The sequence below is a fragment of the Larus michahellis genome, chromosome 1 (assembly GCF_964199755.1).
Source record: "Larus michahellis chromosome 1, bLarMic1.1, whole genome shotgun sequence".
Taxonomy (NCBI): Eukaryota; Metazoa; Chordata; class Aves; order Charadriiformes; family Laridae; genus Larus; species Larus michahellis.
In genome coordinates, this window is record NC_133896.1 from 136,876,775 (window position 1) to 136,891,807 (window position 15,033).

The following is a 15,033-nucleotide window of genomic DNA, read 5'->3' on the forward strand; positions in this document are numbered from 1 at the left end:
GTACTGAATGTACGTGTGCCTCAAGAACGTGCATTTGTCTAGAGGAAGCAAAACATTCCTGAAAAAGAGATGGAGAGGGGTGAAAACAAAGCTGCTACTTCTGTAACGAAACTGGAAAAAATCTATGTAGCTGCATACCTAATACTAAGAAATGAAAACTGATAAATGCAGTATTTTTGGTGCTGTTCAACTTTCAAGTGGAAAAGATTGCAATTAGCTTTTTATTCATTGGATTTGCTTTTTTGAAAATTGCATTGTCCATAATATAAACTGATACAGCAGTGGGTTTGTCAGATATATTAAAATTTATTAAGTGCAGCTGAACAGTAGTACAGGGAAGTACACTGTGAACAGTCCTTTACACTGATAGAAATTTCTGTTACCTGTCTTGTAGAAAAAGGATTGCACTGTAATACTGTTGAAATATTCTAAAATTTATTTTAGGGCTGTTGTTTTATCTTGAAAGATGGCTAATGTTTGAGGGCAGTGATCACCAATACTGGCATTGCAGATTTGACTTAGTTGTGATTAAAACTAGCAGAGACATTTATTTTTATTTTTTTTCATAGAATGGTTTGGGTTAGAAGGGATGTTAAAGGTCATCTAGTTCCCACCCCTCTGCCATGGGCAGGGACACCTCCCACTTTCCTCTCATTATGGTTCCTGACTGTGTAGAAGTTGAAATTCCAGAATTGTGAACTTTCCTAATGGTGATTCTGGCTGTTTCTCATGTTTAAATTATCACTATAGAAAATAAATAAAACCTATTTTAATCCACTTTAAAATGTTACTTTAAATGGAAAATATTCATGTAACAGTTCCTGGAAGAGTTTCTGGTGGGATCCTACCAACATTTCTTAATGTATTAATACTGTCTGTTTAGAAGCAGTGTTAAAAATACCAATACCGCTGAGTCGTGTATTAGGAGCAAAGAATCTTGCACAATTTGAGGGAGTGACTTTCCTGTGGCAGGCAGTGACTCTGAAAGGACTACCAGCAATACCACTGAACGCTCAGCTGAACACAGCCTCATGGTCGGTGCCTTAGCAACTGCAGACTCTGCAGGTCGAGGCAGGAAGATTGCGGCTCGGAGTAGTGTGGGGCTATTGCTCTATCTGCCGCATAAAATCAGTCTGTTGTGACTGTGTATAGCAGGGATACAAGGGCTTCCAAAATAACATTAAAAACCAAGTATTAAAAATAAAAGATTACTCAGAGAAGACGTTACAAGACCATGAGCTTTACAGCGAAAAATCTGAACAAACCCTTACTTACCTTAAGGGACAAATTAAAGTCATAACTAAGTCTGTAAGTAACTATATGTAGAAGATGCTTCTGATTGTGCCTTCTTAACTGTGTTGTTAATAGCTGTACAGCTAGAATAGAATTAACACATAAAGGTGAAACCTGGGTAATGTTGGAATCGGGAATATCAGTATCCAAGTTAATTTCTCCAGTAGTTAACTTAACCTGGTTTAGATATTAGAACAGATTTTAACTATTCATTGAGATTAAAATTTGTTAATCTGTTTATCTAATGTTTACCTTAAGTCAAAGTCTTAACTCCAGTTTTACAGTTTTTGGTTAGTATGTCAACAACGTTTCCTGTCCAGGAAGAACTTTTTTTGAATATAGGACCCATCTCAGAATTTTTTGCTTATGCCAGATTTCCTTCCCACTGGATTTTGATGAACTCGAGTGTGTATATAGTAATGTCTGTCATAGTCATCTGTGCTTTTTATTAGAAAAATACAGTTTATTTAAAAGCCATATTGAGAGGCATGTTGCTTCTCAATTCCAAAAGCAAACATACTATGATATTTTTTTTGTCCAGAAATTGTGTTGTAAAATTCAGAGGTTTTGTTTTATTTAAAATGAATTTGAGGGTTACCGTTTTATCCTTGTTCCTTTTTTATGTCAGTTATTTCATAACTTCCATCTCTGTTAGATGCAGAGGGGTTGGTATGCGGTACTTGGTACTTCTCTTACCATGAAAGCTTTTATTCGGTTATTACAGGTTTGGAGTTGTATTTCTTGATATATTTCATATAGCCAGCAAGTGTGCAGAGGGAAAGTTCTTTGATCAGTGCTTAGTCATCTGCCAGCTGGAATTCACTGCACTTCTGAGGAGATTTTCACCTACATCTAGGTAGGATTCGTTTTGTGGGAAAGTGAACACGAAACCTTGTTTTGCAGTCACTTCTGTCCGTTTTATTAACGGAATACGGATGTTGTGTGTTATCTTTAATATCCCCTTCCTGATGCAAAGGACTCAAGATAGGATGCAGTTATTTATCACATATCTCACACAGTAAGAACTTCTGGGTTTTTCTAAATCCATATATGAGCTTTTTTATGAAGAAAAACTTTTCAGATATCTGTTCCTGAATTTTAGAAGGTTCCTGGTGAAATTCTGGTATAGTGAAGGAGCCATTTATTTTGGTTAGCCTTTAACTGCTGTTAATCCCTTTGTTTTTTTCTTTGTCAAAAATTAAGAATACCCATTTTCCAAGATAACAGGCATCAGAGTCATCAGAAATGTAATGCCAATCCTTTTGAAGTGTTTTAGTATGTTAAAAAAGATGAAATGTTCTTTCAAAAAGCCTTAATGTATAGGTACTCAGAGCACATACTGCACATATTTATCTTTGCTCTTGTTATTATAAAAAAATAAACTGCCAGTTGACCACAAATATATTTTTAAAAAACCCACACTGTTACAATCAAAACAAACCTCAACCTCCCCACCTCACCCCGCCCCCAACCCAACCCCCAATCTTGTTGTGCGTGCATATCTTTGTTAGAGATCTTACCTTTGGATATTTTGGGTTTGGTTAACTTTCTGTATTTCATCTGATTTCAGTTTAATTTCACTGAAGCTGACAGCAGAGATAATGCAGTCAGTCTTTCTGTTGAGGATGGGTCTTTCGCTTTGAGTCACAATCTGTTTGACCTGAATGCTTTGGATGTCTAAAGCTGTGAATGTTTCCCTGTATTTTTTTCTTACCCTTCCAATTTTGTGTCTCTTCATGACTTTACACCCTTTAAATGTCACCTATGTGTAGGAACAATTTTAATTTACTATTCCATTATTATTATTGCTGTAAAACTTTACGGTTTTTAGATAGCTGTTGTTTTTTCCCTTTAGTGTAATATATACATACCGTAACTATAACTTATACTTTCAGTATATTGAAGAGTGTATACTCAGATCTTTGTCACTCATTGTGAAGCTGATGAACTAATTGCTCTTTTAATAACTGCTATCTAAAATATGCTATAACAAAGAGTTAAGTGTTTAATATATTTCTACTCATATTCACATAATTTTGAGTACCCAGAAAAGGAGGAATCTGTCTTCCAGGGATACCTTTCCTAAGTAAGCATTCCATATGTGACATACCAGTTTGTTCTTTGATGTTCCGTTTAAGTTAATTCACATGTAATTCTTACGCATCTCTGAGAGTAAGGTGACTTTCTTGCTGAATTTCCCATTTCTGTCCCAGTGTTTTGGAATTTCTTTGTCAAGCACTTGTCATTGTGCGTGTTCACACTGTGGTTATGCATTTATTCAAGAACCTGAAACTGAGCATTTTAGGTGCGGCAGAACCCCTATGGTGTTTGGATGTGCTAATGTTCCTTATTCCGGATAGCCTTCCTCTTCCTGATACGAGAACGAGCATACATCTGATCCTGTGCCATCTATTTAGATGATCCAGAGCTTTTACCCTATGGATTGTTTTGCCTGTGTCAGAGCATACGTGTAATATTTTGTTTGAATTATTTTAATCTTTAGTTTGTTGTTTTTCTGTCCTTTTTATATAAAACTTGTGGAATAAGAATATTTCTGGGTTTTGAGGTACTAGTTAAATTCTAGTGAGTGCTTATTGTATTATATTTTTATGACCCAAGCTAAATCTGATAAATTTACATATCTCACATGTCACTTGCAATACTTAGTTGTTCTAAGTGCATATCTGGCCACCCTCTCTTAAAGTGTCTACAGGTGGTTTAAGCTCAGACTCCAGAGTTCTCTCACAGACCCCTTTTTCTTGTTTTTCCTTTCATACCACTGTCTCATTATCTTCAGGAAATGGAAGTTAGTGGTAAAAGGGTTATTTACTCTTTTTGCTGTCATATGATCAGAAAATAAAATAAATCTGTAAAAAAAAAAGATGGGAATTATTAGGAGTATAAAATAAGTGGAAGTTACAAGCCTGTGAGAACAATAGGGATGGTATTGTGAATGATACTGGCAGTTCTCCTAGCGGTTCAGAGCCCAGTTTACTAGCCCTAGACAACCTTTTCGGTTGTCCCTAGAACTTACTGCTCAGAAAAAGGTCTGCAGATAAACTCATCTGTGTAAAGCATGCAGCGTGTTATGCCGTCCAGCTCTGCATGGGCCACTTCTTTACACACAGAACTGTTTTCAGATCTCCTACTGAAAATTCAGAAATCTGAAGGATAAATTACAGAAGATTCTATGTATAGGTAAACTCACATTTTTCTCTTGCCTTTCTGGGCTTTTTCATTACTACTGAGAAATACCTACCTAGTAAGGCTCTTCTGCTTCTACTTCCTTTAGGGTTTGAAGTCCAGTTTCCTTTTAATACATTATCCAGTAGTTGTTCCTGTAATAAGATCTCAGAAACAAATACAAGTATTTTATGCTGCGGCAGAGTTAATTTAGTCTTGAATTAAAAGATGAACATAAAAGAAATTCACCTAAATTCATTTACTAGAACAAAAGTGAGTATTTAGTGTTCATTAAGTATCTAAAATATGGAATTTTTCCAGCAACATGATTAGGCTGTTATTTTTATAGTCTAATAATGGTTAAATAGTTTTTCACTGCTTGCCTAGAAGGTGTGTAGTGTCTTTTTTCCTCTTCTTGCCTGACAACCATGTTTCCTATTCTAATTTGCAGCTGATTCCTATGAAGAAAAATGAGTCACCCTTGATGCTGCTGAATCCTTTTTTTTTTTTTTTTAAGCTTTTCTCTTTTAGATTTGATTTGCCTGTGGAATATAGTCCATTCAGTGTTCTTTCCTATGTATATATACATTCCTCTGCATAGGCATATATCGTGAGGTACATTGCTAAGAGCTTACGTATAGTGAGATACTTACTGACCAGAGTAGTTCTGACTTATACCAATACAGGAAGTTATTCTCAAATAGTGGTGTTTTAAATTCATACACAAACTTGTTTGTCACTTACTTCCCTTCTAGGGCAGTGTTGATTTAACACTATTATACTGTTAAGGAAATGTTAAGGAAACTCAGAGTAATGTTACCTTCTGTTTGTTTCCTTGTGTTCTATATTTAGTTTCACAACAACAGAAGCCAGTAGCAACTGCTTTAAGTTGACTAACACAGTATTATATTTTTTTTAATGTGCCTTTCTGTGAGAGTTTTAATTTCTAGTGTGAAGAAGGCCTTAAGAGATCTCTGTGGCTAGAAAAAAAATTTATGTCTTGGGACTTTTGTTTAAACATTGTTGCGGTATAAGGCTTGAGGAAAAAAAGACCTTTCCAAGCTTATAAATAGCAGGAATAAAATATAGGCAGTAGGGTGTAGTTATAGCTAGAAAGAAGATCCCACCGTTGCAATGGCCAGACCACTGGTGAGTAAGTGTCTGCAGTGGTGTGAAAGTTGCAAGGGAATGAAAGAAAGGAGGGGAAGACCAGAATCTTTCAGCACTCTGTACATCATCTAATTTAATTTGAATTAATCATATGGGACAATTTTTTTTTCCAAATATCAGGGAATGATCAGAAGTGGAGCTTAACACAAATTGAGTAACAGACTGAATGGCTGACTTCTCTTCCAGCTTACTGTAAGATGGCATCTATCAACTAATGTAATTAGTGCAGTTAGCTGAGAAAGAGATCTCTCTTTACGGTGTGAAAGGCTTTTATTTTAATTCAGGTAGATAGTGGGTACAGTGAGGGTTGATTGCTTCAGCACATAATTTGCATTTCTATAAAAGGCTTAGCTTTTGCGTTTTTAACTGCATTTGCGCAAAATACTGTTTAGGTTAAAATAACAGGTTCAGCAATTATGTCAGAAAAGAAAACTGCAAATTTGTGGGTGACTATTCATCATAAATCTTGCTTGCTAACATGTTATGGACAAGCTACTAAAGTAGGATATGATCTGAGTTCCATTTAATTTAAAACAGAGTTGTATTAGGTCTGCCTTATAAGGACTGAAGAGTATCTGAACCCTGAGAAACTGTGAAGGCTGGGAATATTCTCTTAGTATCAGGAATGTGAGGTGGTGGTTTGTTGGTTGGTTTGGGTTTTTTTACGGAGTGCCCAAAGTAGCCACGGGGAAGTTGGTTGCGTAATAATTGCATTGCATTAAAAAATAATTTTTGTTTGTGTATAGAGAACAAGTTAATGTCTCTTCTTCATTTCTTGTTTTTGTTACATTTTGTGATGCTTTTAAAGCAATGAGTTCCCCTGATCACTTTGAATCTGGGTAGATAACAGAAAGATTTGAGGAAGTTCTGTTTCACACATTTTTATTTTTATTTTTTTTATTTTCCCAAGATTGCCAAGGAGCTAATAGATAAAACAGTTAAGCAGAAATGGATCAAAGTATCCGAAGTAATATGTGCTTGGCAAACTGTTCTACTGTGCTGTTCCTCCCCTGGGATTCTCTTAAGATTGCAGCGGGTGGTTTAAGTAGTATGTAATCCAACTGATCATATACTAGTTTAAAAGAAGAAAATACAAACGTCCACCAGCAAACAATTCCTTTGACAAGTAGAAGGAATCAATATTTCTTTCAAACTCTGTAAAGATTCAGCCTTGAGTCAACAATGATAGCATTTTCTCTTGAAAGAAAAAAGGAGTTTAGGTTTTTCAGTAGTACACAGCATGCATACACACAGGCAAAATTTTGGCTCTTACAATGAAAACTGGCACCTGTCCTTATTGGTCATCTTAATTTTAGAACACCCAAGACAAATCCAAGTTCTTTACATTAAAATATGTTCTTTTTTTACTTTATGATCTTAAAGTTGCCAGAATATTCTGTGCATTACTCCAAAGTGTACATTGGAATTTTTTTATATATGTACACTCTGTCTCACACATATGTGCTCACAGACAGCACAGTAGTGAGAGAAACATTAGGATTTTAGTCCACATCTTTCTTCAAATCTGAATTATGCTCACTACCTGAAACCTGGAACTGAGCTGAACATTGAGAAATTTAGAAATCATGACCATGTAACATGTTCTCAGTCCTTTCATCTCTTTGGATCCTTCTTTTTGAGCATGAAGCCTGTTTTCACTTGCATATATGACATTGTTGTGTGTTTAAAATATTTATCTTCATAGCATTATAATAATCTTGAAATTAATTTTTTTGCAATATTACCATCATGATCGAATGTGAACTGTTTGGAGAGCTTTGGTTTGGGTTTGTGGTTTGTTTTTTTTTGGCGGGGTGTGTGCATGTGTGTAGTTTTTTTAAACTTGGGTCATTTAACTCTGGTCATTTAAAGCCAAGTTATGTGCTCCAGCAACCTTTGGTTGGGGGAATCATGGGGTTCCAGTCTGGAAGCATGGGGTTCCTTCACCTGTTGTCCAGTGTATCTGGGGCATCCAAACTCATCTACATTCATATTTTCAACCCCTGTAAAATTGTCTGCATGTATTCAGCAGTCCACTTTTTGTGACATGCAGTTTGTTTCCAACTTTGGTTGGAATTTTTTGAACAGTTGCTGATAAGTTCTGAAATTCTTTCCTTGTGTGGCAAGGACTGTTGTTTTTCAGGGGGTTTTCAAATTTTGTGCAGAAAATACTGAATTGAGTGCAGAGCTAGACAAAAAGACTAGAAGATTCAGTGTTCTTTAGAGCTTTCTGGTGACTAGTTTCTCCCAGAAGGGTGGAATGCTGGAGGCTGGCAGCTTTTATAGATTAAACTGTCCTTGAGAAGAGAGGCAATGAGAGTCTCTTCCTCACCAGAATTTTCTCAGTGGCAGGTGGTGAGTCTGTTGCTGCTGATGTGGGGGTGGAGGGTGTGCTGCTTTGTGGGGAAATGTCTTGAGTCTTACACTGTCTTATAAAGGTGAGCATTAACATCACTGCAGCATAGTGGTCCTCATTCGAGTTTTGAAAAGGAAGGCTTTTCTAAGAGATACATGGTCCACTTGATGCACTCTAGGTGTGCTTTAAGAGGACTACATTTTTAAGAAGATTGGTTTCCATTAATGGGTTGTGAATCTGGAGTGGAGATTATGAACCAAATAATATGGGCCTAAGCACAAAAGCTTGGGAATCTCTGACTTGTTATTGTCAGCTGTTGTTGTCTGGATTCTGATGCATCCCTAAAAGTTTAATCCACATAGTTACCAAACTAATACTGCTCAGTGGTGGGGTTTTTTTATCTACATTTGGGAGCATGTACTTCATTGGATTCTGTGGCATTGGTATTTTTCAACATATTGTGAATTTATAAACATTTTAAGAAGATGCACCATTAACACAAACTTATTCCACTGTTTTCCTCTGTCAGGAAGAAGGAAACATCAAAGAAATTGCAATAACTCACCATGTAAAGGAAGGACATGAGAAAGCAGACCCTTCACAGTTTGAACTTCTGAAAGTACTAGGACAAGGATCCTTTGGAAAGGTTGGTAACTGAACTCTTGTGGAGCCAATTTTTCAGGATTATAGCATTGAATGATATTAGGAGTGAAATATTTAGAACACAAATCCAAGAACTAATCTTGGATTAAGGCAACATTGCAAGAGAAAACCACTTTGTAAATTAGTGCTAACTAGCCACTCTAATTGTGGCAGATCTTTTTAAAGCAGTATTATTTTGGTTTATAGTTTGTATTATATGTAGATCTCAAAGATCAAAAATTGGCTTGATGTGAAATAATTGGGTACTCACTGTTTAAAACGGAGTGTCATTTTTCTGTAACTATTCTTCTTCTATGTTTCAGGGGGCAAGGGTTGAAGGGGTTTTTTGATAAGTACCTAGTTGCTACCTTGCTAATGGTAGGTTATCACTGGTACAGAAGCTATGCCAGAAGTTATTTTTGTAGCAGATGGTAGTTGTAAAGAACAAATTTTAGGTAATAATGGCTACTGAAGTAAGCATGATATACCTAGTCATGTTCATGCTAGGCATTATCTGTCATAATTTGGTTAAGGCACCGCATACCGTCATACTTATTTGAAGCTCTGTTAAAAAACTCAATGTTTCTGGTATTTAGTGAGTACTGTCCACACTGAGCTCTCACTATCTGTATGTGATTCATATTTTCAGTTGTCCAAATCCAACTTGGAAGCAAACCATTAATTTCAGGTGGCAAGACAGATCACTGAAACAACAGAATATGCAGTGTAAGACAACAGAGCCTTTACATCCATTTTCAGCCTTAATTGGAGTTCTGAATGTGATGTTAAGCTCTAGCATATAATGCCAAATACATCTTGGATATGGTGGAAAATGAGAATAATCAGTCCAATTCTCTCTTGGTGGTAGGAAGTTACTGTTAGTCACACTATTGGAGTAGCAGTTCCAGTTAAGCTTGGAAATGTAGATGTTTACAAACTAAGATTTTGTACTCAAAATTCAGAGAAACCTGATTCCAAAGGTGGTTTCCTACGTTGTTTGATCTCATCCAGAATAATAACCAAGTTTTTATTTGGAAATCTTCAAATCAGGAGAAGTAAATCATTCGGGGGCAGGGAAATGTAAGCTAATAAACGATCATTTCAACAGTCTCTTTTATTTTATTGATATTACTAAATTCAGTGCTATAACCGCTGGGAGGGAACAAGTTTTGAAAATGCAAAAATAATTTACTGTCTAGCTGACACAGAGTATTGCAAAAATGCCAATCTTGCCCTCAGTCTTTATGCAAAAAGGATTAATAGCACAAAACCCATAATCCCTTTTTTCTAATTATTTGGGAAGGTGCCACTCCTTCCCATTCAGTTTAAAAACAGTAATTTGCATGCTTTGCAAGGTCTCTTAATGATGTTCTCATAATCTGTGGGTACTGCAACGGGATGTTAACACAAGTGGGAACTGGATACAAAAACAGACATAAAATTAATTTCACATAACATGCTTAGTGTTCTCATGTACCACAACATGTCTCTATGCTTTTTCATAAATAACCAGAAAACCTGTGGCATGTCTATTTTTTTATTATCTTCATTTCAATATCTAAAATTTGGCTCTACTGGAATTCATTTTGTTTTAAGGGTATTAAACAAAATTCCACGTAAGTAATTACAGAAAAGACAGAAATGAAACACACTTTAATTGTGGCTGGTTGTACTTTATTGGTACGTGCAAAACTCAACCAAAGCATGTCATGAAACAACATGTTTTTGTGACACCAGTAATTTTATAGGTTACTTTTAAAAAATTATTTTGTTATACATTGATTCATATTTCAGTTTTCTGGATCAGTTTTCTGAATCAACTTTCTACACACATTTATTTTAATATCTGACAATTATTTTATTAGCACTTCTGCTATGCTGCCTTATGAATTTTAATAAGACAAAACTATTTAGAGATTAATATTAAAAAGATGAATTTTGTGTTTCGGATTTGTCTCAACTTCTGACAGAATCCAAATTCATCCTTTCTTTTATTCACTGAAATCAATTAAGTTACACCAAAATAATTTTTGGCAGACTGTTTGTCTTGAATGAACCTTTCAGATTATGAAATGAAGGAATAGCAGGAAAAACTTCAAGGAGTTTTTTTCTTTGGCTTTGCAGAATCTAAAACTATTGAAGAAGCTAATAACAGTACTAGGAGGAATAATAATGAGAAATAATACTGGCTACTTAAATTTCATAGCAAAGTATATTGATCTGACTTGCCTTTATTTTCTTTAAAGAATTCTTCTTAATTTTCAATGCAGGTCTTTCTTGTCAAAAAAATCTCAGGATCAGATGCTAGACAGCTTTATGCAATGAAGGTATTGAAAAAGGCCACCTTGAAAGGTAAGCGTTGTCTAGAGAGAAAAGGAGAAAAAAAAGAGAAATCAGGGACATTATACCAAAACTTAATCTTTACTCGCATGCAGTTCTACAGATTATATTTTAGAATTTTCTTCTATCAAATAACAAATAGCAGAATATGCTGCCTTGTACTGTAAATCCAGAAGAATTAAGTAAACAACAGTACTATATTGATAGCTATAGGGGAAGGTAGGTTCCTTTCCATGCCAAGTTCATTAGGTGATGGTGGTTTAATAGCGTAGTTGTGTTACATCTGCCACCTGACTTGCCTCTGAGCTGTTATTTGAAACTTAATATCCTTCCTTTTTTCATTTGCTATGTATCACCAAGGATACAGTTAATGCCTTTTGCTCAGTTTATATTTAGGTCATGGTATTTTAAAGTGCATTATATCAGCTGTTTTATTCTAAAAGTTCTAAGCACAGGAGTTTAAGTCTTTCTTTAAAACAGAACTATACAGTACCTTTTCCCAAAACTTCTGGCATTTGTTCTGGATATAGGATATATTTGATAAAATCTTAAGTTAATCATCTAGGTTACTTGTGCAAAAAAATGAGTTTTAAAATGTTTTGTTTCTTGGGTGGTTTGGGTCTTGAATGGTATCAGTAATAAAATAAGTTCAAACCTGAACAATGTCAATTCTGTAGACTGTAGAATTCCATAAGAAAAAAGAAGTAATTTCTTTTTTACTGTAGACTAAAATAATCTAATCCCTTAACCAGAATGTATATTTGTTGCTTTATGCTATTGTTTAATACTTCTGTCTATTTGTAGTTCTTCTAACTCATGGCTGCACTGAAATTGCAATGATAATTTTGGTTCCAGCAACTTGTAGTACTTCACCAATGTTCTTGATTATTATATTGATTTGCAATTCTAACATACGGTTCCATCTGAAAATATTCATAGAATGATGGAGGGAACAAAAACTCACATTGAATCGTTAACTTCTGCTAAAATGTTGAACCTGAATTTTTTCTGCTTAAGATCTAGGGCTGAATATGTGTCTCTCAAATCTCATTATGTATCACTTTCACTTAAAACTATTACAGAGTGTGTAAGTGCTTTTGAACAGTTTCCTATATTGTGATTCTGCTGTGTTTTGTGGCACGTGTTATTCTCATTATTTACTTTCTATTTTTCTGAAATTTATTTCCACTCATTTAAGGTACTTTGATATCCTCAACAGCCTTTCATTCTCCAGTGTGTTAATAGCTCGGAACTGGAGTCAAAGGTCATTCAGCAGTTGCTTTTTTAAGGCATTTGGGGGCTTCTCTCAATCACCTTTCGATTGTGGTTTAACCTTGTAAAAATTACAGTCCAAGCTGTGGATCTAGTTTTGCCTACAGATGTCAGAGACTGATAAATACTGAAATTGGAAGCTTAACTTTTGGTTGGAAAGGGAGACTCATGGACACTAAGAATTCAAGGATGCAAAAGGCTTGAGCGGAAAGGTGACACTAGCAGGGGGATGCCACACTTTTCAACGCTTTGTATCTGAATTTTCAGATGCTTTTTGGCGTCTTTGGGTTGCAATTCATGTTTTAGGTAGAGTAGAGTAGAGTGGTTAGCAAATGAAGGTTACTGTTGAAATCTTAATATGAAATTAACTGAAATTAATTCTGTTTTCCATAATTGCAATGTTTTTGAGATCCAGTATTGTAATTTTAAATAATACGCTGTATTACTTGATTTGCCTAAGGTTCTTTTGCTCTTTCAAATCTGTTTCATAAAGTTATTTTTGTGTTCTAAGCTTAAAGATAAAAATGCCCTTTCTGACCACTTCTTAATCAAAAGTGGTGTGCATGATTCACAAATCAAATTTAGAGGGAATATTTTCATAGGAATGCAGCTATATTAGCCAGAAAACGTTGATGTAACTACACAGTCCAACCTTTTAATGTTTAGAGCAAATCCAAGAGTATACATATACAACTTTGTTTAGTGCAGAGAGTAGTTTATTAATACACTCTGATAGAAGGTGTCATCTTTCAGTGCCCATTTATGATGGGGAGAGAAACAGGGCCAAATCGTTGCTAGAGAGTCTGCCATCAAATGCAGTGAGAAAAATCAGTACTTCCAGCAGTACACATATGAAAACTATAGTCTACACAAGCTAGCTTTATTTTTTTAATGGCTAATGCTAATGTCTGAAATGAGCTCAGTTCTTTATACTTTTTTTGGTTGTGATTTTGTAAATACGGACTTTCTCTAGCTTTTCAAAAATAGGGCTTGTTATCCATGTAACTGTTGCATAGCTATAGGCACTTAAGTCTTTTGGATTTTTTTTCTCAACCAATCTGCCTAAAAAAAGAATATTCTGAATTTCAATTTTGTAACTCAAATGAAGCCTTGGAACAGTGAGATCACATAACTATCTTGTGACATTTTTATGCCTGTAGATGTAAAGGTCAAAATTCAACTGTGATGTTTGCTGTGTTTGGTAAGCGTTTATTTCACGTGCTTCCATTTTTAGGAATCTGTTCTGCAGGGAGATGGAAACTTGATAACTTTATTCATTCGTGAAAATGTATCTATATAACTTTATTACACAATTACCTGTATTATTGTAAGTGCCTGTTTCTGGGAAAAGATAGCTAAACTTCTAAAAGACCCTTTTGCTTCTTGACTTGTTTTTTTCCTGCCTTGTTATGTTTTTATCTGAGAACTCTGATTCATTAACTGTACAAGGAATGCCAGCAACTTAAACTTTGGACTGGACTTCATTGCTCTGGGGCGCTTCCTTCAAGAAGCTGTAAGATTTGGGAAAGGGCCAGTAACAAGATGTAGAATAAGAGAAAAGAGGAGAAATGCAACATCCTAAAATGGTTTAGTAAACTTTGCTAGCTCTCAACTGTAAGAGCTCTGAATTTTCTCTGTGTCCTGGTGGATTTGTAGCTTCGGATGGGAACCAGGCACTGAGTGGAGTGGCAGGGGAGTTGCCTTGGACAGCTGAAGCAGGTGCTGTGCTCAGCTGCCCATCCTGCCTGTCTTCATGGATTGCCAGCCCCATATGCAGGGCATCTGCACGTGGTCCTCAGCTTAATCTACATAGGAGCAGATACATGTCCCATTCTGAGCCACCACGGTGGGACAGCACAGGCAGCTTGAGCAGTAACTGCTTCTGATGTACTCCTCCATGCACACCTCTACTCTCAGTAAGGCTTTTTTAAAATCAGAAAGATTGTCTGAAGTACACACTACATTGAATAGATATTCTTTTTATTGTAAGTTCATAATAAAGAAAGGAAATGTAAAAAAAAAAAAAAATTCCCTTCCAAATTGTGAAGGTAGTTAATATCTTAATAGCACAAGTTATTTGAATGACTTAAACTAATAAAGCATCTTTATGATAGTCTAATTGTATTTATGAGTTTGTTTTGCTATAACTTTAATTCTGCTTAGTTTTTAACAGTAGAGAAAATGGCTATGTTTTCTATACATAGCTGCGGCAGTTTTGCTCTGCTGTTTAAAAGGTTAACTAAGTATAGGGCGAACTGAAGGCTGGTTGTTTTCTTTTGTGCTTTTGTTAAATTTGTTTACCCAGTGTCAGATTTTGCCAGTAGCAGAAAATGAAGCAAATTAAAATGCATAAAGAGATTTGTCAGAAAACTCGGCGCTGTAAAATAATTTCTCTCTCAAGTCTCTTCTGTGTAAAGTATAGTGACCGGCATACAATTGTAATACTACGGGGTACAGTGTGAAGTACATCAGGAAATGTTGGAGAAATACTGATTCACGATGTAAATTCTTTCTTTTATTTTTTTTTTTTAAATCTTGCTTATATTCTGTTGTAGTTCGAGATCGGGTTCGAACAAAAATGGAACGTGATATCCTAGTAGAAGTTAACCACCCTTTCATTGTCAAGTTACATTACGGTGAGTTGCAGAAAAAATTATGTTTATATATTATAAAAACAGGTGCTTGTCAAGTTAGTGCCTAACATTTGGTTTGTCGTTCAGAGAATCATAGAAAATTAGTGAGCTGTCTAAATCCTGATCATGCTGTGTAGTAATTCT

The 15,033-nt window shown here is 35.4% G+C and overlaps 1 protein-coding gene across 2 annotated transcripts in view; it reads left to right on the forward strand.

Annotated features, from left to right (window-relative positions):
- Positions 1-15,033, forward strand: part of RPS6KA3 (ribosomal protein S6 kinase A3) — an 80,134-nt gene that overhangs the window by 28,148 nt on the left and 36,953 nt on the right. For both annotated transcript variants that reach the window (XM_074605181.1, XM_074605188.1), the window contains exons 3-5: positions 8,532-8,648; positions 10,915-10,996; positions 14,812-14,892. In XM_074605181.1, the coding sequence (XP_074461282.1) occupies positions 8,532-8,648; positions 10,915-10,996; positions 14,812-14,892 (280 nt within the window). The remainder of the gene's footprint in view (positions 1-8,531; positions 8,649-10,914; positions 10,997-14,811; positions 14,893-15,033) is intronic.